The 24,396-nt window shown below is 39.0% G+C and overlaps 2 protein-coding genes across 3 annotated transcripts in view; one reads left to right on the forward strand and one right to left on the reverse strand.

The window, feature by feature from the left end:
- The window catches only part of sae1 (SUMO1 activating enzyme subunit 1), a 28,521-nt gene extending 22,521 nt beyond the window's left edge, over window positions 1-6,000 (reverse strand). Inside the window, exons 1-3 of the mRNA XM_041807915.1 lie at window positions 5,766-6,000; window positions 5,019-5,130; window positions 4,346-4,519 (exon numbers count right to left, since the gene is read on the reverse strand). Coding sequence (XP_041663849.1) covers window positions 4,346-4,519; window positions 5,019-5,130; window positions 5,766-5,866 — 387 coding nt within the window. The 5' untranslated portion in view covers window positions 5,867-6,000. The remainder of the gene's footprint in view (window positions 1-4,345; window positions 4,520-5,018; window positions 5,131-5,765) is intronic.
- Window positions 6,001-6,347: 347 nt separating this feature from the next.
- Window positions 6,348-22,684, forward strand: zc3h4 (zinc finger CCCH-type containing 4). 2 transcript variants are annotated; one of them, XM_041807906.1, is made up of 14 exons: window positions 6,348-8,533; window positions 11,322-11,625; window positions 11,749-11,853; window positions 11,984-12,185; window positions 12,576-12,724; window positions 13,156-13,249; window positions 13,548-13,684; window positions 14,466-14,582; window positions 15,137-15,248; window positions 15,379-15,488; window positions 15,633-16,081; window positions 16,468-16,754; window positions 16,837-17,076; window positions 18,035-22,684. In XM_041807906.1, the coding sequence occupies exons 1-14, from the start codon at window positions 8,496-8,498 to the stop codon at window positions 19,705-19,707; spliced, it is 4,017 nt and encodes a 1,338-aa protein (XP_041663840.1). In that variant the 5' UTR covers window positions 6,348-8,495; the 3' UTR covers window positions 19,708-22,684. The 2 variants fall into 2 exon arrangements, with proteins under 2 accessions (XP_041663840.1, XP_041663832.1); XM_041807898.1 differs by having other exon boundaries at window positions 6,348-7,278.
- The last annotated feature ends 1,712 nt before the right edge of the window (window positions 22,685-24,396 follow it).

Below are 24,396 nucleotides of genomic sequence, written 5' to 3' on the forward strand. Positions count from 1 at the left end.
TCACAATTTAAATTCTGAATCATACTTTGACTTTTAATTTCATGATGACAAATTTCATTTCATATTTTGACCTTTTAAACTCATGATTTTGACTTTCATTCTAATATTTGCTTTAAAAAAAACATTATTTTTTAATTTCAATTTAATGTTTTGACCATTTAGAACAAATAAATTTACTTTTCTCACATTGTGAGCCTTTAAACTTATCTTTTTAACTGTTTAAATGTCAACATCATTTATCTTCAATGCTTTTTATTCATATTTTATTACTGGTGAAATGAGGTTGATAGTTTCTGGTTAAAAAGATGACCCTGTTAGGCCCTCAGGTAAGACCTGAATCCATATCTGGCCCCTGCCGTGATTGAGTTTGACACCCCTGCTTTAGATCAATGATGTCAGTAATGTTGCTGATTTTTTTAAAGCATAATATTTTCAGATAACACAAATGTATTTGGTTCCAGCAAGAATTTAAAAGAACTTTTGTGTGGTTTTAAAAGGGAGCTGGAAAATCTCAAAACTTGGTTTGATGAAAATAAACTGTCTAATGTTTTTAGGAATCAAAAGGAAACTGATGGTAATATTAGTTAAATATTATTTTTTGAGACCAAAATCCTTGGGGCTGTGATTGACCATAAATAAACACAGAAACCACATATCCAATATATCAGAGGGAAAAATTTAAAGTCAGTTGCAATTCTGTATGAATCCAGAAATATATTACATTATAAGACCTGAAATTAAATATTTTAATCAACAGATCTTACTGCGTGGAATGATGGGATCAACCTTTAAAACAACTATCGACTTGACAGTAATACTGCAAAAATGAGCCAAACGTATTATCTGTCGTTTAATCTTATGCTCACATAGATCCTCTTATTTTGAACTCTGGTGTTATAAGATGTTATGTCTTATTTTATTACAAAATAATACAAAAACTGTTCTGAGCAAAATCAAGGACACTCTCGGACTCTGTAAATACATTCTTTTAAATTTGGGAAAGATAATATAATTTGAGAATTATTTGAAAATACAGTACAAAAACCAAAAACAAGGTATGAGAAGATGTGTTTCTATTATTAGGATTGAACTTTGGAATCATGACAACAAAGATTTACAGAGATTTTAAAATGGATCTACAGATAAATGCAGCTGTAAAAGCCCATTTTTATCATCTTCGTCTTTTGTCAAAGGTCAAGTCCTTTCTACGTTTATTGATTTTGAAAAGGTTGTGCATGCATTTACGACGTTTACAAATCGTCTCGATTATTGTTATGCACTTTATTTTGGTGCCAGCCAAACCCCTCTTAATTGTTTACAGCTTTTTCAAAACGCTGCAGCTCGTCTTTTAACTGGTACACATAAATATGACCACATTTCCCCCATTTTAGCCTCTCTTCACTGGCTTCCTGTAGGATTGATTTTAAAATTTTGTTATTAACTTATAAATCTCCAAACAGGCCGGCTCCCCCTTACCTTTTTGACCTTTTAAAACACCATACTTCATCTCAAACTCTCACATCCTCTGACCAGTGTGTTCTGACTGTCCTGAGGTCAAGGTTGAAGCTCAGGGGTGACCAAGCTTTTTCAGTAGAGTGTTTGTTTATTAAGTGTTTTTTCAGTCCGGAAAGTCTGGTAAGAGTGTTGTCCTTATGTCTTCTCCCAACCCTCACTGTGCCCACCTTTTTCTGTAAAGATGTGTGACAAATCTTTGCTGACAGGATTTCTAATCAATCCTTTAATTCTCTTTTGTTAAAAGAGTTGTCATTTCCTGGTTTTAAAAATTATTATTTTCAGGTTTTTGTTTTTATTACTATCACTATGCCTCATAACCTGACATGCCAGATGGATGTGTTTCACACATCCATCTGGGAAACCTTCAATACTAAGCGTGTGGGAAAGAGCAGAGGCTTTGAAAAAAACTCTGAGTGTGATTGGGTGAACATTCTGTCTGTCACATCTTTACGGGCCAATCAGAGCAACAAAACGTGACATAGCCGCGACCGAGATGCGCGTGTGCAACTACCGAGGAATAACGTGAACGATGCAGACTATACACTTTTGTCGTTTTTGAAAAGAAAACAACTCAGCGCTGTTCTTTGTTTTTCTATTAACGAAGAAATGTCGTCAAGTTCTGATAAAACTGGCGCTTTAGCAGTATCTCTTCCACCATAATTGCACCAGCCTCTTGTTGCTGCTTGCTTATGTCACGACTCCGCTGCACCTGAGAGTACTGCCCCTTGTCGCTTATTGGTCCTGTCACTTTCTAACTGGGCTCAAACGGTTCAGACAGGAGCTTTGCAAGATGGATTCCCCAGTTAGAAACAAGGAAACAGGTGTATCCATCTGATTTGCAAGGTTACATGCCTCACATATCAGTAACTTTTAAACTTGTTTGTCAACACATAACTAAGAGCAAGCTAAAACCTCATGAGACAGTATGGGTGTGAAAAACACGGCAAAATAAAATTCAAAGATGCACAAAATAAAATCAAGTTCAAAAAAAAAATAATTCAAGAACGCAAAGAGGCGCGATGAGATAGCAGCGCTGCAGTGTTTACAAGATGGAGGACGACGTGGAGATAGTGGATGCTCCGTCGACTCATAAGTCGGTTGTGTGGAGTCATTTTGGCTTTCCAGCAATGAGGCAAGAAGATGGTAATAAGACTGTGGGCCGAACTAAGTCTATCTGCAAACTCTGTCGGTACAGTATGGCTTACACCACGGCAAGCACTACGAACATGACCTACCATTTACAACGCTATCACAAAGATGAATGAATGAATGATGCAAATGTTCATATGTTGATATTCTTAAACAAGAATATGCACTTGTTCTAGGCCAAAAATACTTAAGTTCATTTAAAGATCTAGACTGCCTAACACTTAATGAGGACATAATTAGATTTATTTTGAGGACAATTTAATTTCTTATTTTTGCCTTTTCATTTCAAGAATGGAGTGGTCCTCATTGTTTACAACAAAGCACTTTTTAGTGAATAGCTTGAGATTGTATGTTTGTATTTTGAATTGTAGTCTGAATAAGTAAAAAAATACAAATAATAAATTTTTTCAAAGAGCCTTTTATTTAGTACTGAAGACAGGCAGCAATAACTTTTGTATGTTTGGAAGTCTGCATAAGGGAGAAACTAAAAAAAAAAAAAACTTTTGCATTTACCTCTGGAGAGACAGAATTTTATGCTTGTATTTTGCACTAGTCTTAAGTTAACTCAAAATAACATTTTATTTTAACATTCTGCACAGGTGAATGACAGAAGATGGCAAAATGCTTGTTTTGTGCACATAGTTAGGAAAAGACTAAAAAACCAAAAAGACCAGGTTTTGTGGCCTGCCTGGCTCAGGTGTTTTTTGTTTGTTTCTTAGATAATGTCTTTTTGCTGTAGTTTCAGCCTCAGCAAGGTAGTGATCTACTTGTTAAAAACAGAATTGTTATAATTGTTATAAGCTAAAAGATTCGATTTTGGTTTGTGCATTTTGAGCTGAAAGTATAAAGGCCCTAAGACAAAAGCTTTTAAAAACTTTTATGTTTAAGAAATAATTAAAAAGAACTGGTGAGATTGGTAAATTTGTTTTCATTCTTTCTTTGTGAAGCAAAACACTCCTACACACTGTCTCCAACTTTTGCAGTCAAATTGTTTTTCATAAACAAAAATTCCTTACACAGATCTTCATTGGGTAATTTTTTTCATTTTTTTATATCGTATTGTGAGTATTTGGTATTGTGAGCCCTATATCGTATTTTGTATCAAATCATGAGTTGACTATTTTGTTACACCCCTATGAGACAGCATATTAATATCCATGTTAAATAGCCTCTTTAACAGCATTGTTGTAGAGCTGTAGTTAACAAAGAATGTTGCAGAGGTGTAAAGAGGGGTATAGGTACTAACAGAGGTGTTACAGAGGCAAGAACAGGGTAATTTAAACCAGCATGTGTCTGTGTCTTGTGCTCCCGCAATCCAATCACACAATGTGAGTTAACAGACGTTGACACCAAATATCACACCGTCACAGAATCAGTATGAATGTCCTGAGCCTTGAAATTTCTGATGCAAAATATTTACAGTAAGTGAAAAAATTTGACTAATGAGGATTTTGCAACGTATGCATGTGTAGTACAAGACCTGCAATGAGACAAGATTTATCTCTTCTACTGCCGGCACAAAAATTCAAAATCAAAGATATTAAAAGCAGCTTTGACTTGTTTCATCGTCTGACTTTAAAGTGAGTCAGATTTGTCCTCTCTTGTATATACTGAAACGCTATCGTGTATAAAAACATCTGTATTTTAACAGCCTGTGTGCAATGTGTAAACGTCTACTCACTGCATCGAAGCTCAGAAAGAAGTCATCTGCTTTGTCTTCAATTCTGCCTGAGTCTGCATGAACTTCCACCATGGGATTGAGATTCTGTGCTCGCTCTTTAGAGGCCTCAGCTCGATTCTTACCCTGATCTGTTACTGGAACCAGGAACTGGGCTCGGCACGACTCTTCAGACACCTGGATGACACACAAAAGGGGAATGCAGAGCACGGAGATGAGTGTGTATTAGTTGAAAACTATATTTGATTTAGTTGAAGATAATCTAAATTGTATCAAGTCGATCTAAATTTTACAGAGTTGGATGTCCCCATTCTATGAGGAATAGAACATCTTAAGTACCATTTAAACAGTAATACAGGACCAAAGGAGGCAAGAGCATGCTACTAATTAAAAATTACTGCAACAGGTGATTTAAAGCAAAGTTAATCTGGCAAAACTAAATGAGTACTGTTACTTTGCCTCAGGCACCATCTAGTGGACACATTTTGGCCTTTAACAAATGTCCAGTTGTTCTATTATTCATTTCTGCCCGTAAATAAATCAAACAAATAGTTCACTGCAAACCGGGATTCATTTAACATGAAACTGAAGGGTTTGCTCTGTAGATGAATCTACTCTAAAGAGGACAGGACAAGAGCACCAAAGGGTCCTGTACATTCTGTATGAGCATGAGTACCTGTTCATGGTCCAGCAGAGTAATTTTCTTAACTCCAGCAAGAATTAAATTCTTGGCCACTTCAGCCCCCAGACCCCCTAAACCTGCCAGGAGCACTTTGGACCCGCGCAACCTGTCAAAATGAAAGTCAATACATGAAGACAATTAAGCCCATGTCAAGCTGAAGAAAATTATACACACATTTTACACTTTGAGAACTGATTTTATACTGTATGGGTTGTTTAAGTGTTACAATTAAAATGACAAACATCAAATTTAATTGTATTGCTGACAAATAAAACAAATGCATTTCAGATATTGATAACATTAAGAGAAAAGTTTAGCAACAACAACTGGGAATAATATCAGTCTATAGAAATCACGGACTGAATTGAGGCTTTCAGTATGTTATTTACACAAAACATTTTCCATACAGCTTAAAGCTTAAATAGCAAAACTGACTGATTGATTGTGTTGCCAAATGAATAAAATGTGCTTTGAAAATAAAGTTCGACAAGATTTTGTTACAGTAATTCTTGCATTTTTTTTCTAATTTCCTTTAGCTTGTTTCGTTTTGAGATTGCATCGTACAGGTAGGAGTCGTTATCACTTGGAAGACTTCTCATAATACACATTAAATCATAACTAAATCCTTGCTTTTCACAGGTTCTAGAAATTGATCCTGCTAAAACTTATGCAGCATGACTGCTTCACTCAGCCCTGCCGCTGCACCGATTAGCCTCCAGCAGGCTAACGAAGCTAACTGACCTCTTTTGGGCATCCAGTCCCCACAAACGAATCTGGCGGTCGTACTGTGCCGCTTCCTCCTCGCTTATGATCGGGTCTTCCTTCTCGATCATATCGATCATGTTGAAGCCAAGAGGGAACAGATAAACACTGAAAATTTGCCTTTTGTGCAGCTGAAGATGTTAATGTTTCAAATGCCGCGACAGTCCCGCTGAATGGGCGCCGGTTGATGACGTTTACATAGCAGGACAAAAGATTGTGCTTTCTGTTTCATGCAATCTTTCGATAGCTTCGTTTATACCTCTTGGTCATTATATTGAATAACATAATCCACTGTTCACTATAACGTGTTTTCAATAGTCTTCTATGGGACCGAAATACAAAGTTTACCTCGTAATATTCGGCAATCAAACAAGATGACAACATGGGTAATTTTCCCCGGGGTTTTGTCTGTTGAGAACAGTTTTCACCCTTTTCACAAAACTCATTTTACGTTTTTTATTTTTTACTCAAGTGAGAATACAATGCAAAAAATAAGAAACATTACCTGACACAGTAGCTGAACACTACAAGTGAATGCTGTCTTGTTAGAATAATTAAACGATGCTTTCTGTACTCAATTGCTTACAGAAGGACCTGGGCACCCCGTAAATTTTGTTATATCTATTTATGTACGATTGTCTAGTCATGTAAGTAATGCGAATATTGATTAGTCTCATTTTTAAAAAGCTTTTAGAAATATTTTCTTTCATGTAACATTAGTAAATTTGAATGCCCATAAGCCCCATCGACAGTCTGGCATTTAATACTCAAGAAACATTAAAAAAAAAATCTACACACGCTGTATTGGTGAGACCGTCTGACGAAAATGTAGCTTCGGACATAAATGTCTTAAGAAATTTTTCTCTGTATTCTGCACACACATCAGTTTGGCTGGTTATGAGGCAAACAAGTTGAATATTTTAGATGCGGTTAATACAGTCATTAATTTAATTTATTTATCCTGAGTGAATTTTTAAAGTGCGTTTTATTTTATGCTATTAAGAATCACACGATTATTTCTTAGACATCGCTGCTTGGGCTACATGTGCGCTACTAGTTTGCACCTGCAAGTCAAACTCTGGGGCAATTTTTCACCATTGTAAAGATTTCGGTTATTTCCGTGAGACGTTTTCCGTGATGACGACACACTCGGAATACCGCCCCCTTTCCTCCTCGGAGAAGACGGTCGGCCATTTTAAGTCTAGTAGTCGTCATTTCACATCGCTACAGTAGGACGGATAACGTCAGGACTCAATTTCATCATATTTCTCTTACAACTTAAGTGGAGAATTGCTTACTATGAACAGAAACTCTTCCTAAAAACAAAAAGTAGATCCTAGTGAAGTGACGCATAAGCCAGTAGATTCCAGTGTCGAGTTGTAATTTTTTGCACCTCAATGTAGCTAGAGGAAATGGCTGTGGAAAGCATGACTGTCCATCCAAACTCCCCAACTTCCAACCACGAACACAACAGTCTCCTGACTGACGAAAGGTCGAGTAATTCTACAGTCATATTTAAATGATATTATTTATTTGTCCTGTGCTTTTACACAAAAAGCCCGGGGTTTATTTTTCTTTTTCTGTCAAAGGGATTAAACTCGCCTTTTCTGGAAAACGAGTACAGAGGTAAAGAACGCCATGTTGACACGACAACGCCAACTGGGAGGCCAAATATCACCTGGGATAACGTTATACAATTTATTTGATCACGTTTTCACAATCAACGATCAATCGACTCAAGCCGAGCTGTCTGAAGAAAAAACGACGAGGTCGAAACAGCTGATCAATTTTACTCTGACCGTCGTTGTAGCTAATACAACATCGGCTAAATGCTCTCCCTTGTTAACAGCTGGTGTACTAATTACCGTTAATTCAGTTCATTGTTTGGGGTGTGACATTAATTTTAATGTCACTGCGAAAAAACATCCAAACGGTCGTCGTTTGCTAACTGTGGGCCTGTTTTCAGGCTAACGCAGCGTTATTAGCCTCCTGGCTAATGTTAGCAACTAAGGCAGTGGCAAAGGGGGGAGATGCTAAGCTAAGTGCTAATAGTACAGTCAACAATTATTTACCTGTCATCGACGCATTGTTAAATAAACTTATAGCGATTACTTATATCTTCGAACCAGCTTGATACTCATTGTTAGCCCGAAACGGGCCGATGAATTATCTCAACTTTTCCGCTCCAAAACTTTGTTCAGTTAGCATAAACATGTTGCCGGACGGCAACTTCTAGCTCAGTCGTTAGCTCTACGCACTTAAAAAAGTGCCGAGGACGGTGCCTTTCTGAAGTAAATTACACCCGAAAGGAAACTTAATTTGGATAGCTGGCAACTTTAATTATCAGGACTTCATCCCCTAAAATCGTTAATGTTTATTAACACATGCATTTACATAATTGACAATTTAGCTTTGTGATCTGTAATGGTAACTATTTTAAACGCTTTATTGCTACTTGTTTGTCAGATCTTTCTAACTTGTGACTTTTTTCACAGTCGTGCCCTCACTGACCCTCCCAAACATCCACAAACGTTCCCTAAAAGTGCAAAACGTCTGCAAAGCATCCCAGAAGTGTTTCAAGTCAAACACCAAACTCCCTTTACCACAGTGCCCAGTTGGCAAAGTAGCCTATATTTACTCAGTTGGCCCCACTTCCAAGTCCCAAAGACCCCACTAGTGTCCCTAAAAGGTTAGGGAAAATCCTTTTCTATGTCTTTGAATGCAAAATGTGAAGAAAACCTGTCACAGTAAGTATTCCCCATTTTAATCATGGCCCTTTGCTTGTAGACAAAGTTGTGGACTTATTCACAGAGCTAATAACTTACCATAATGCATGGTAAATCCTTAAAAAAACAAGAATAGCCTTTATTGCTTTTTGGATTTTGTTGGTTTGAAGAATGTCAAAAGTGTTCATGTTTTTCCAACTTTTTGCATAGTTTATATGAATGGCAAACTAGGTGTCACCAGGTTGTGAGTTGAGTATGTCTAATGTACAGAATATAATTAATAGCTGAGTTATTAACAGCTCTTCCTCTGTGCTAATAGACTTGTACTATATAAGGCTAATGGTGATCTGATGGGTTGTCTTCTTGTCTGAGATCAGTAAAAGCTGTAATATGTTAATATTCTTTTTTTCTTTCAAAGTGGCACACTGCTAGGAGCAGGGATGTTAGAGCAGTATTTGGCCAAGCCAGAGAGGCCAACAAGCTTCTGTCTTTAGTGAAACCCATCCTCCCACCTATTCATGACAATATGCTTTTATAACAGCAAAATCCCTGTGCTATGACAGAGAGCCCTCCATTGTGTCAGGAAAAATTTCCCTGTGACCTGCAGCATTTTAGCACATGCCAACAGCGAGGTAGAGGAAAGACTTGGCTGCTGAGATGGAACTCCAAAGTTTGTTGTGTTTGGCTTCAGAGCTGATGGCTGGTGTAGGACAAAGAATCTGACAGAGTTTAGGGCACAGGCTGGGGAGATTAAAATCAGTTTAACCATTTTAAAGATGCAGGGTTTTTGGAATTTTCTTTTTGTTTGTTTTGGCTATTGTAGAGATTGAGTGTTGTTTGTAAAAAGTAAAGAGTATTGCAAGTTTGTAATTTAACTCTTGCTTACTCTGCAGAGCTAAATCAAATGTGCTTCAATATGAGCACAGATTTTGTTGATTGATTTTGAATTGTGCTCTTGAATATTACTGCCAGGTCTCTTAATAAGAACCAGTTTGACTGGAACTTCTTTATATATATATATATACACATATAAAACTTGCTGAGTTAAATTTAGAAAGTCCCGGCAACAAAAAAGTTCCCTCTATATGCATCCATAGGACTTCATAAACCCTAATCAGACCGTCTACAGTTAGTCTCTACAGTGCTTTAGAGGGGGACACACTTGCAGTGCTGAGATTAAGTTGTTTTACATATTAATACCCAGACTTTTCTGTTTTTCGTCCAAAGATGAAACTGATTTAGGAACTTTTGTTAGGCCTGAAATTGTTTACATAATCACTGAATGTTTTGTAAGTGTCAGAGAGCGATATAAAGACATCAGTTTTATTATTATCTTAATAGATTCCCTTGATCTCCCCATAGGGACCTTGTATGCTTAGTGGTTCAGTGAAGTGTATAAAGAGCACAGCTGACATTTTCTCTCAAAGCAGACCAGCACCTGCTTGGTCTAAGTTCACGATCCACACAGGGTAGAACATTTTTGGAGAAGTGTGGTGGTTGTCATACCAGTGAATAAAAGTAATCCTGCTCACATAACACTGGCCTCAGGCCTCACTTCAGTTGGTACTTGTCGACCTAATTTATCAATGCCAGCACCTATTTAGTCAAACAGGGATTCTTTAAATACTTTGCCAGGCATGTGCTGTAAATCATATCACATCCTTTCCGGTAGAATGGAACCCAAAGCAGTGTTCTCTTTACAAACTAAGTGGGGTTTTTCATTGATATTAATCCAGTGCTTGAATAACACAAGTACAACTTTAAAGACAAACCTGGGACACAGAGAACACTGATATTAAAATATGTTGTGTCTTTGAAACCTGACTTAGTGTCAGTGTAAATATACTCCCAAAGGAGATCTAGTTTTCCTGCTTTTTAAGAAATCACATTTAAGCTCCAAACACAGTTGCTGCACGATGATGCCTGCATGTGATCCATGTAAATTAGTAGCTCATGGCTCTGCTCACACTGCCTCATGTGAGGATTCTGTCAGACCACAGCAGCCGCATACTACTAATTCCATTTCTGTGCATGGAATATTTTTTAGATGAGAGATACCTTCAGACCTTGGGATTTTGGGGTTTGCTTTATGTTTCGTGAGACTCAAAAACCCATTAATTAGCTCTATTTTTAATGGATTGTTAATAATTGATGCCATGATCCAAAGGATGAGTCCGTAGACTTGTTGATGGTTTGTGTAGGAAAGACTATTATCACTTTTATTATTAATGTTTACATATTTTAAGTGAAGATTTCACCAGATGGGTTGTGAAGTGTTTTCTGTGTTTAAGTAGTGGAAATAAGGCTTTGGAGTAGCATCATGTTGTATTATAAATCTCTGTGACAGAAAGGAAGGTTATGCTTCACCAATTACGATTCCCTGTAGACTGCTTAGTCCAAGATCCAAAAATGTTTGAAAATGTAAGTAAGTAATGTAAGTAGCATGTCTTAAATTTGTAGGATGTAAAGGTGGGCAACCAATCAATTTATAATGAATTGTCCTTAAAGTAGGTGGATTTTCTGATGAAAAATATTATTAAAATCCTTGTTTTTATTCATAAATACAATTAATGGAACTTTAAACATGGTGTTGGTTATGTTGAGTCAAACTAAAGATTTTCACAAGCCTCTGTACTTGCTTTTCATGGAGTTATCTGTGACTACTGAAAACAAACATGACATTTCCAGTTGAATCCACTTTAATCTTTTGATTTTCTTTTATTTTCTTGAACAGTCACTGAACATTGCAAAGTTCTCCAACATCACAAGTAGATGCAATATCTAACCTCCACAATATTTACATACACAGGCCAGAGGATGGAGAGCTGGAAGAAGGCGAGCTGGAAGATGATGGGGGAGATATGGAGGAGGAGGAGATGGGTGGAGGCACGTCTGCAGCAGCAGGAATTGGAGATGGGGGTGATGAAGCAGGCGCAGGGGGCGAAGCAGAAGGGGAAGGGGCCACAGAGAGGCCTCGTCGAAGTCGAGAGCGCCATGCCAGCAGCGAGTCGGACGATGAGAGATCCCACCGTCGCAAGAGGAAAAGGAAGAAAGAGAGAGAGCGGGAAAGAGAGAAGAGGAGGTCCAAGAAGAAACGCAAATCCAAACACAAAGTGAGAATTTTGTTGGATACAGAACTTAGATACACCAAGTAATTGGCACTGCTCTCTCGGTCTGAAAAGACAACATTATGTCAATCTTTAAGTCTCTGAGTATCTCTGTGTTTTGTCTTTTAGCGCCATGCATCATCTGATGATGACCACTCGGACTACAGTGATGACTCAGATTACAGTCCCACTGAGAAAAGAAAGTACAGAGAGTACAGTCCACAGTACTCTTCTGTAAGTCTCAAAAGCATAATTCTTAATAACCTATCTTCATTTTTTTACGCATTTTCCTGAAAAGTTGATGTTCATTAAATATTTAAACATAGAAAGCAAATTAACCTAATATGTTGAACATGCCTTTTAGTCTCATGGAGGATATGGAAGCTCAAAGAAGAGCAGCTACATGAAGATGGACAAGCAGAGCTATGGAGGCTATGACGACTATGAAGATGACAACTATGAGGGAGAAGAAGAAGAGGACATGGGGGACGAAGACTATGATGATTTCACCAAGGAGCTCAACCAGTACCGCAAAGCTAAGGAAGGCGGAGGCCGTGGTGGGCGAGGTGGGTTTAGTGGTTATTGAGAATGAGAAGTAGACTTTTTCCATCGTAGTTTCTGCTAAATATTTGCCCAGCTGAGATTTAATCTAATTCAAGTGAGACTAAAGAGCGGATATAGTGTGTAAGGCTGGGATAAACCCAATGGCAGAACTAGATTTCAAGTTTTCAGAGCTTAAAATGAGAATAACCTGCTTTTCAAATCATGTCCTTTAGTGAGGATTGCAGGTTTTTTTATCACGTGGTTGCTTCTATTGCAAATAAGCTTCATTTGCTCAGCTGTGGATGTACAAAGAGGCTTATTTGTCAAACGTTTCTTATCAGTCTAAATCTTAAGATATGTTTGAAGCATTTCTGCATATGTAAGCCATTTCATCGTTCTCCTTATCTCCACAGGGGGTCGTGGTCGTTTGAGAAGTTTGCGAGGTCGTGGAGGAATGAGGGGAGGGAGGAGAGGGAGAGGTGGAAGCAGAGGAAGAGGTGGTCGAGGTGGAAAGATGGGAGGAGACAACGATGATGGAGATGGCTATGGAGATGACATGGAGGTAGGGATTTAGATTTAGATTGAATGTCTTGTCTTGTTTCTCTTGATGTATTTTGTATAGTCGGTCAAATGTTTAATTTTAATATATAAAATACATAATTAATGCATAAAAACATTCCCTTAACTGATTTAACTGATTATTTTTGCCTTTATTGGGCTGGCACTCTTGAGCTGAGTTGTTATACTTGAAGGGAATATTTGTATTTTTCACAGGGAATTTTTATTTTCTATATAATTAAATTCCTACAGATATTTTCTGCCCACCAGTTAAAGTCTTCAGCCACAATGTCTCAATACTCTTAGTTTCACTAAATAGAAAATAAACTATTTAAAAAATACATTTGTGGATTAAAAACCTTTAATACCAAGCTTAGAGTATGTTCTGTGGAGCCTCATCTCATAATACGGCTCTTATTGAATCTGTCTCAACAGTATGATGACGACTACGACAACATGGGGGACGATGACTATGACGACTACTCAAAGGAACTGAGTCAATACAAGAAGTCCAAAGACAGAGGCAGAGGTGAGTTCAGACCTCAGGTAGATGCTCATGTTTGTGTATGAGTGTAATTAATTTATCAATTATTCTTTTTAAAACTGAGGCAAAGTCTGACCCTGTGTCTTTTGTCTAGGTTGAATAACATCTGCTCCATCTCTTAGTCTTTAAAAGCCTTTTAATATCTTGATATGTTGAACAATCTGTTTTTGCTGTTTTTCATCCACCTTTTCTATTTTTTTGATGTTTTATAAGAAGCACCTTGAGTTGCGGTGTTGCTAAATTTTACCGTATAGATAAACTCTCCTCGCTCAATTTCCATCAGGTGGGAGAGGCAGTCGCGGTCGAGGGAGGGGTAAAGGAGGGCGGGGCATGATCAGAGGAGGAAAAGGTCGAAATCGTGGGAGAGGAAGAGGAGACATGGGAAATGATGACGACAATAATGGAGATGTGGACAATGGGGTAAGACTTGTGTTTTTCTGTGGTCAAATCAGCCCGAAGGGTTCCACTACTCAAGGCTGTGTTTCTTTGGTACAGTTTGGTACGGTAATGAATTATTTATGTTTCCACCATCAAAAGTTCGGAAAAGTACCAAGATAACTATCCATACTGTTGTGCTTTTTTGGTTTCTTTCTGTTGGAGTACCAGGTGTGCCTATCCAACATTACATGGTGGAGCTGGACACGCCACTGTCCTTTGATTGCTCAAAAGAATATTAACTTCCTGTGCAACAGCACTAATAACAGACCTACACAGAAAAAGTGCCATATTTTGTACTGAGCTGAAGAGATTTTCTCCCTCATATTATCATTAATTTGTTTTTAAAGGAAACATCTGAACTGCAGATAAACCTGGCTCGACAGAAATGACACTTAAAGATGGCATGGTACAAGCTGTAGTGATGCGGTTTGGAAACAAAACCATTCTAAGAGCTGATTCTTGCATGTGAACAACATTTTCCATTTTTGTTGTTTTTAATGGACACAAAAGCCAAAATGGTACCAAGTAAGGAGCCGTTTAGGAACCGAAAGAATAACTCCTGTTAATGATCTCTGCCAAATGACCTTTTATAAGTGACATTAATCTGTAAATGTAGAGTAGTTTGATACTTATAAAAAGCAGAGACAGCTGCACTTTTATTCCCAGTGTAAAAAATACTTAGTCATGAGGAATCAACATTATGAACTCCTTTCTCTTGACTCTCATCTTATTGATATGTCGGTTTGTGTGTGTTTTATTTTAGGATGGAGGTGGAGGAGGTGATGGACCTGGAATTGGGAGAAGGAATCAGAATGAGAAACATCAAGATAAGAAAGGAAAAGCAATCTGCAAATACTACATTGAGGGGAGATGCACATGGGTAAGACTGCAAAAACATGGTTGGGTTTATGCTCTTTATGTTGACAGTCCCTGTTGGAAGTGATTAACACTGAAAAAATAATGTTTTCTTGCCTGTTTAACATGTTTCTTCAGTCAAAATTAGAAAAATATATAATTAATATGCAAAAACAACCTTTAAACTCAAACAGTTCCTCAGTTATGCAGGTAAAGTTGGCATCAGAGCTGCAAACATAAACGCAGAATACATAAATGCATTTTTTGTCTTAAGTATTGCATGAAATATGTGAATTTTACTGTAAGGTTGAAGAGAGTTTTCAATCACATTGTTTGTTATACATTTTTATAATTGTAATTAATCCATGAAACTGCCTCTGCTGATTTGATACTGTAAGCTACTTCCTGTTTGTCTTTCTCATCTATGTTTTAAAGCATGTCAATGAGCATCATCCCTCTGCAATCTTCTCTTTAAACACTGTTTTATTCTAGCTAGTCTTGAAATTTTCTCTAGTCCGCCCTCTCACATTCTGTCAGTGATGAGAACTATTTCATTTTGACCTATATTTTAATCCACAGGGGGATCACTGCAACTTCAGTCATGACATCGAGCTTCCTAAAAAGAAGGAGCTCTGCAAGTTCTACATCACTGGATTTTGTGCCCGAGCTGACCACTGTCCATACATGCATGATATCCTTTACTTTTGACTGTTTGTTTATTTACAAGTGCCTCTTCATTCAGAAAAATGAGGTACAGTAAAGCCAGCCTTACATAAAATATTACATGGTGATTAATTTTTTTTTTCCTTGACTCGACATACGTGAATTCCCCTGTAAGCTGTTCCACACCACAGGAAACTGTGTCAACGGTGATGAATGTATGTTCTCCCATGAGTCCCTCAACGATGACACCCAGGAGCTGCTCAACAAGGTAAGATTATTAAGCCTGGGTCCACTTTCACTCAGCCATTATCTGTGCACTCTGAAGGTCTTCACATGGTTTGAATCACTGACATGGTTTCAGATGAGCTAGAGCCGGAGGAAATGTTTTATGTTGAATTATTTGTTTTTGTAGATGCTGGCTGAGGACGCAGAGGCCGGAGCTGAGGATGAGAAGGAGGTGGAGGAGCTGAAGAAACAGGGGATCAACCCTCTCCCCAAACCCCCTCCTGGAGTTGGCCTACTCCCCACCCCTCCTCGGCCTGTTCCTGTAGACACCAACACAGGGGCTGGGGACTTTGGTGGTCCTGTGGTAGGGGACTTTGGGGCTCTACCAGGACCTAACCAAGGACCAGTGGCAGGCCCTGTTCCTGGGCCTAATCCTTGTGTTGGTCCACCTGTCCACAGCCCTGATGGAAGTCCTTTCCAAGGAGGGCCCCCAAATCCTAGTTGTCCTCCTCCTCCTCACATGGGCCCCCCACCTCCTGGTGGTGCAGGCGGAGGTGGCGGCGGAAAAAAGATCCCCTCATTATTTGAGATTAAAGTTCAGCCAACAGGACAGCTGGCTCAGAAACTGGCCGTCAGGTAAGAGATCAAAGAATGAAGCAACAAGAATAATTCAGCCAAAAATACAGAAATATCACTGTTGATTTTAGAGTGCAACTGTCACAATCGTTATGTTTATAGCATTAATTGATACTGAACAAAGACTTTATCTATAAAATATTGCACATACCCACCTTTAGATAGTCTTGCACATTTGTAGCTAGTATGTTTAAGAAAAGAAAACAAAGCCAGCAGTATTGAAAAAATAGAAATGTCACAGCAGAAGTTATAAGGACTGAAATCTAAGTTTTAAGCTCTGTGTTTCTTTAGATGGCATGAAAAAGCATGAAAAAAGTCAAGTATAACTATTCCTTATTTCTCCCTTTGAGATCAAATCTTTAACTTCTGCTTCCCTTCTGTATCAGGGGCCAGACTCCCACCACCACTCAGGGTCAGACTGCTGCCCCTGGACCCCAGGGAGCTCCTGGTGCTCCTCCTACCCACTTCCCCTCACCTCAAGGCATGATGTCCCCAGATATGCAGAACATGGGTGGAATGAACCAAGGAGCGCCCAACATGGGCCCTGGTGGACTACCTATGATGGGAGGATTCACCCCTGGTGATGGCCCTCCTCCTCAGGGTGGAGGAAACTTCTACAATAACTTCTTCAACCAGCAGGAAGGGATGAACATGGAGGGAGTTGTTCAGGAAGGTGAGAACGATATTTGAACTATAATAGCTTAAAAGAGATTATATATCATGTTACTGATGAGCATGCTCATTGTTCTTCTCAGGTGACAACTACCAGAGTTTTGATGAGCGAGGAGGAGCAGGGAAATTTGGGAATCAGTCAGCTGGTCAAGAAGGCTCAGCGAGCGGAACATCAGCCAATCAGGGAGGCATTTCTGTGCCTGACTTTCTGCCTCCAGCACAGCGTGTCCTATTCATGAGGATCCAACAGAAGCAGCAGGAGGAGGAGGAAAGAGCTCGCAGGATGGCTGAGGGCGGAGTAGAGAGAAGCAGAGACACAGAAGGTAGAAGATGAGCCTTTCCACCTTTGTGTTAGGGATGCAGAATATCATAGGCATGATATCTGCATCAGCACATAGTAGCCTAGAATATTAATTATCTGTATCAGAAGATGATATATGGAACTGCTAGATTGGCTGTAAATATCTGTCATATGTGTGAATATGTTTGAGGAGTTTAAGGCAGGACCAATAGACCTACATCAGCTGACGTCCATTCTTCGGTCATCTGCATAGATGCATACATTTTGAATTGTGTTTATGGATGGAAGTTTAAGGTCTGAACTGCGTTTATGAATCGATACTGATATCAGTAACTGCAAAAATTAAAATTTAAATATAAGCATATTGGATAGCACCAAAAATCCAATATGGTGCATCCCTAGATTGTGCATAATTGGTCATTCCTTTCATAGTTTGTGCATAATTGTGGTCAGTTATGTTTTTGGCAATCATGAAAAAAACATAATTGATGTTATTCAATAACAGTGCTGCATTCTGTTGTTGCATTTATTATTCTAGGTTTAATAAAAAATATTATTGTTGTTACTATTATTATTGTTGTTACTATTATTATTATTTTATTATTATTATAATCGTTATTATTCTATTATTATTATTTCCTCAATAATTTATTTTATTTATTGCCTTTTTAACTGTCCTGAACATTAAAGTTTTAATATTGTCTCAGTTCAATAATGCATGTGAAAATCAATGAATAGTGATTAATAATCATGACTCCACTATAAATCAAAATAATCGTCTTCTTTTGTTTGTTTGTTTTTTGTCATAGTCTAGCAGCCCTTAAGCTCAAAAGCCAATCTAATAATAAAAGGTTTTATTCATTCTTAAGTTTTTAAAACCAAAAATCAGGCCAATAAATCTTTCTATTTAAGGGTAATATTTTCAGACGCACTTCTTACTCCAGATATAAGAGCAAACCATGTCTCTCTGTCTTTCCCAGGTGACTCAGGAAACTGGTACTCCAGTGAGGATGAGGATGGTGGTGGTAGTGTGACCTCCATCCTAAAGACACTCCGTCAGCAGACTCAGCCTCCTCAAAAATCTGACGGTCCCCCGAGCGACCCTCGCCTCCAGAAGGCCTCTCCTGGCCTCGGTGCACCAGCTCGCCCGGCAGACCCACGCTTGGCTCGGGACCCACGATTGGCACGCTCTGCAGAGTCCTCTGACTCTACCCACTCCATGTCTGCTCCATCTTCCTCTGGACCCCCAGCAGACCCCCGGTTAGCCCGGCTCACTGCTGCTGCCTCAGCCGGATCCTCACTGTTACCTCCTGCTCCTAAACCAGAGGCTCCTCTGGTCTACAAACCCCCACCGCTCACGGCCCCAGCTGCGGAAGAGGAGGAGACGGAGCGAGTTCTACGGGACAAGCCAGTGCCGATCCCTCTGGACCCGCTCATGGGGATGGCTCTGAGAGACCCGCGCTCACAGCTGCAGCAGTTCAGCCACATCAAGAAGGACATTATTCTCCACATGCCGGCCTTTATCAAAACGGTCACCTGGTCACCTGAAGACCTCCTTCCACTTCCTATTCCCAAGCAGGACCTCCTCCCTCTCCCACCAGGCATCCCTCCAGTCTCCTCCATAGACCCTCGTCTGTCTCGTGCTCAGCCAACCCTCCACACTCCACAGCCTTCTCATGTTCAGCCTCCTCCCCCCTTGGACCCCCCTGCTGGTTCCTCCTCGTCCCTCCCAGACTTTGAGCTGCTGTCTCGTATCTTAAAAACTGTCAACTCCAGCCCATCTCAGACCCCCTCTCCTCCTCTTTTATCAAACCCCATTGCTCCTGCGTCACTGCTAGGCACATCTGCCCCCATGCCATCTGCACCTGTAGAAAAGCCTGTTGATCCCCGTATGGCCCGTAAAGCCCCCTTAGACCCCCGTCTTCAGCCTCAGAAGTCAGCGCTGAAGCAACCATCAGAACCTGCACCTCCTCCTGTTTCCACTATCGCCTCAACAACAACATCGAGCTCTTCCCCTCCTACTATTGCCCCTTACGATCCAAGGCTGCTCTCCACCGGTGGGGCAGGGCGCGGTGTGGGCACTGGGTCACCAGGGGGAGCCAGTGTGCTGAGCAGCATCAGTCTATATGATCCAAGGACTAACAAACCAGGCAGCCCTGGCACCAGCAGTGGCTCTAACAACTCCCCCAACTCAACCAGCACAGAATCCAAACCCAGTGATCCCCCTAGCAGTAAATCTAAGTCCAAGGAGCCGCTGTTTGTTCGGAAGTCTGCATTAGACCAGCCCGAGCCTGAGAAAAGTGGAGAGCAAGGGACTGATCGATACAACAGCTACAACAGGCCTCGACCCAAACCGGCACCCTCACCAAACTCCACAGCACAGGGAGTGTCTGCTGCAGCCGGGGCAGCCACAGCTGGAGGTCAGGGTGCTCCCAGTGCTGCAGGAGACCAGGGTCCCTCAGGGGTCCACAACTTACCTGTGTCCTCTTTATTCGGTGTAGTGAAGCAGGCTGCAAAGCCCGGCGGGACAAGTAGTCCTTTTGGAGGCAACAGCCCGGTACAGCCTGAGCAGGCGACCACAGAGCAGGACAATGCTTCTCTCAAGGAGGTTTTCAAAGGCTTTGACCCCACAGCCTCACCGTTCTGCCAGTGACCCCCAACCCTCAGCCTCGCCTTGATCACTGAACACTGAAGCCCAGTATGTGGTCAGTTGTAGTCTTGTTTTAAAAATTCTGAACACTGAACTAGGGCTGGGCGATATGGACCAAAAACCCTATCTCAATATTTTTTTATTGAATAGCAGTACCTGATATATATATGTATACTTTTTTAGTAAAGATTAAAGAAATGGTTGTCACAATACTAGAATTATAACCTTTGATATGATGCCAGTAAAATTAGAAAAGATGTTGAAACATGTATAATACCAGGGCAACTAAAATGGGAGTTCAAACCCAACATTGGGCAGTTTTTTTGGTTTTATGTTTCTAAAAAAAATGGCCTGAAAAAGGGCAAGAGTTGGAAATCAGCAGTAGTTTATAAACTCTCTGTGCAGCCCATCAGCTTCATGATCTGTACTTAAACTATGATAAACCATATTATCCATATGAAAGACAAATTTTGTACACATTGGCTAAATTTTACTAAAACATTGGCAATAATTACATTTATTGAAGTTGTCAAAATTGTCTGTATTTTTTAAATACCATGTGTTTAAAAATGATAAAATCTCCACTATTTTAATGTTGGTGGTATCAAAAAGTACAGAAACTTTGAGATCTCTGTTCAAATACTTAACCAAAATAGAGAAAGATCATGGTCTAAATCGCACAAATACAATAAAACGTTGGGGATTAAGGGTTGCATGTTAAAGGAGCATTCTGCATCACTCTCAACCCCTTTTCTAAAGGCTGCCAATGTGCTTCTATGAAGGCAATGTGCCTGGACTCTATTTTTGTAGCTTTGGTATTAAACATGTATCAAGACAATTTGATTATTACTAATAATAGCTGCTCCTAAATAAACTGAAATACATAAAACAGCAGTTTCCCATTTATACAAAACATTTCAAATAGATGAACCGAGACTATACAAACAACAACAGTATTGGCTTCCCCTTTCTCTCATTTGAAAACAAACTGATATCTATCTGTTGCTTTCTAAACTCGATGTATTGCCCAGCCCCACGCTGAACAGTGAAAAGAAGAAAGAGAAGCACACGACCTGTAAGACTGATTAAGAAGACAAACATCTGATCAAACTTTAATCACATAGCTTGTTTCATTCACACACAGACTTTTTTTACCACAGTGTTTAGATTGTATTAAAGACTGAGGGAGTTAAAGTAGAATCCTTAAAGCTCTATTTTAAACAGACTTATTGATGTATAATTAAATGTATTCTCTCCATCTCAGTGCTTAATGTAAACAGTTATTCAGGCTGCAGCAGAAACACTCGTAAGGCATCAACATTGAGCCTAATTACTTTTTTTCTGTTTCATTTACACCCTTATCTCGGTTCCTCTGCTCATTTTTTGTACACTTTCTTCTCGTCTGTAAACCCTTTGATGAGCTCCTCTCTGTGTTTGGACGGTCAAAGGTTGCATTGCTTTTGGAAACTGATAAAAGCAAAGACAGATCTCAGTTTCTCCCAGCAGGATGCTGCTAATCATTAGTGTTTTTGCATTTTGATGAACAGCACTGCGGTGGCTTTTTATTGCCCTCTAGAAATCTGCATTGCTGCCTTTGCATCCACCATCCTCTGTGCAAACTGTCAAGTTATACATCACAATAGCCTTTTTTTCAATCTTTACGACTCAAAATGTCTGCAGAAACTTTAGCAAATACTTAAATCTGTATTCTTCTTTTTATTATTTATTTTTCTATTCCTTTGCACTGTGGATTTGTGTCCTCAGAGGGTTGTATTATTGATTTTAATGTGTGTGGCTCCTCTAGATGTTCACATAACATTTCTTTTACTTTTATTAGCTCTTACCTGGAACAGGGGACTTGCCTATTACCTCTCAGTACTGCCTCTTTAACCACTAGTTTGTTTTTCACATGAATATTTTGTTGTAAACTGAGAGCATCAATGTTATAAATCACAACTTCTGCAGCTTTAAGATGGAAAAGAAGCCAACTGGAAGGCAAACATGTCCCCATGTCACTCCACGGTCAGTATGTTTACATGCAAATAGAAAAAAAGTCTAGTTATTGTGTTAGTCTGACTGATAATGGACTTTTTAAAATATGTGTAAAGGTGTTTCTCTGGATGAAACTGAGCTAAATTGGCTAACAAGACTAACACAGCTAGTTAATGCGGTTGAAGATGAAGTTACTCTTGCGTGTGTACAGCTTAATCTGACCCAGACTGGACAAGGAGTATTGCACATGCTCCAAAGTTTCTTCATTGGAGTTTGTCCTGAAAGCTGATGGGCATAAATGCATAACAGAGGAAGTTGTCAGCCTTTGTATACCATCTTAAACTAGGGCCCCATTTCACGTACAGGTGGACATGCTTGGTCAGTTTACTTCTTCCGTGTCTGTATACATCGACAAAAACAGCAGTCTAGTTAAATTGTCAAACTGAGCAAAAACTGCAGCTTATCTTTACAATACATGTAAGCTGAGTGAAACTTGTTCCCTCAGTAATAGTTTTGAAAGGAAAAGATTTCAAAGTTTGTGAGTTTTACTCTACTTAAATGTTCATTTCATAGGTTTCATTAACACCTTTCCAACTTTTTCACCTTGATTGGATTGAGACTTTAACTGAGCCAGAATTCAGTATTCAAACATTTCAGTTAATTTTATCCCCCAACAAAAGTAAACCTGCAGGAACAGACTGCAGATTTCTTTATGTGGATGAGGAAAGAATAACTTGCAGCCTTATGTGTGAGCTTTTAGCTTTAGTGGCTGGTTACAGTGTGACAATCGTAAGAATCATCCAAATCTATGAATCTTGCATTGACCTGTGCAGTGCTGGTTCTGCATTGCCGCATGGACAATTTTGATGAAAAATCAAATTTAATTCGAACCTGTGGGAAGATAGAAGCAAAAACACAAGTTTTTCTTTAAGGCTACAAAACAAATGCACACATCATGGACGTAGTTTCGCTTTTGAATGATTTACAATTAGATGATTCTTTAAAATGTTAAATTCTTCTCTGGCTTGTCCCGTCTGAGCTTCTTCCCCTTATCCATCACAGTCGCAGTCAGACGGAGGTGGAGCCTCTGAATCAGGGTGGAATAAGCAGTTTGTTCGTGTTTTACGGGTGTTTGTGTGAAAAATCTTTCACTGTGGGGTCACTGTAGTGGAGCTTTAAAAGTTTCTGACTTTCCAGACTTCCAGTCGTCAACCGTCTTTGTAAAAATGTTGATCATTTTAATTTATTTTTTTATACTGAGGTAAATAATACTTCCTCACTTGACATTTTTGAACTGAATCATTTTATATGCCAGAAATATGTGATTACTGCTCACTTTGGTGGGATATAGGCAGCCTGAAGCAGTGTGACGAGAGAGAGAGACTATTTTTTTATTTGGTTTGTGTATAAAGATTCAAACTAACAAAAGATTCACTGTTGTATCTCCTTACAAGGCCACAGAAAAGCCTGCAGGGATGCTGAGTGTCAGCTACATCAAGAGTGAAATTGTTGTTGATTTGTTTTTTCCTTTACAGCTTTGTTGTTTTATAAGGTTTTGTTTTCTTGCTCTGTAAATTGACCAGTATCCTGTCTTTGGAGGAGTGGAGTTTTCTAACTGTACACTGTAGGTGAGGTTGTAAAAAGTATTTAAATAAAGTTGATTCTTTATCAACCACTAAAAAACCTGTGTCATGTCACTCCTTTTTGTCATTTTCACTCATTCACAAGTGAAGATTTAAATGATACAAAAGACGCTACTCTTGACAATATGCAAAAGATGGAAATATTGATAAAACTGAGTACCGTCAAAAATTTAGTGTGACACTGTTGCTGTAATTACTGCACTTGTGAAGTTTCATTTTTTTATATGACTTCACCCTTAGGCATCCCTTTAGACACACATTTCCCTAGGGGACATTTTCTGCACCTACTTTAAATGTTGAAATTCATGGTTTATATTATTTTTAAAAACAACTTTTTGGTTTTTTTCTGTTATCACTTCCAGCTCTCATCATGACACAGCAAGTCTTTGGTCATTGTCATCATATTATGTGTTTTTAACCCTTTAAATGCCACTTTTTTCAATTTTCAACTCAACAGAATGAGATATTTTTCATATTAAAAATGCTAAGTGGATTTTTTTTTATTATCAAAGATGGTCACAAGTCATCAAGACTAACCAACATCAAGTTTCATGCATTTTCATTTTTTGTGCAGTGTCCCGAAATTGGAAATTATGCAACAGATGAACCCAAGGAAACATTTGACCCCTACTTTTTATGGTTATATTCATATTGGGGTTTTTTTGTTTGTTTGTTTGTTTTTTTAATGGATGATTAATGACCTCCAGTTGTAATCATGGCATCATTTGAAATACCTGAAACTCTAAACTTTTGACCTTCTGTTTGGAGATTTATGATCGATGGGTACTGATGCAGTGTGGCAACGCCAGCACTGAACATAGACCTGCAGCATATCCCAACAAAGCACGTTGAAGTGGCGCTTCAGAGATGCAAATCTCCTAACATGCAAAACCTAAGTTTATATTCATATCAACACCCACATACATTTTTATTTCATTTCTTTTTATTTCACAGAGCTATAAAAAAATCCCAATGTCAGTGTGTCTTTTAAGTTTATAAGTTTATATTGGTCTCAGAGGTCCCCAAAACATGCCTGTGAAGTTTGTTGCTGAAAAAA

Source organism: Cheilinus undulatus, linkage group 2 (assembly GCF_018320785.1).
Source record: "Cheilinus undulatus linkage group 2, ASM1832078v1, whole genome shotgun sequence".
NCBI lineage: Eukaryota > Metazoa > Chordata > Actinopteri > Labriformes > Labridae > Cheilinus > Cheilinus undulatus.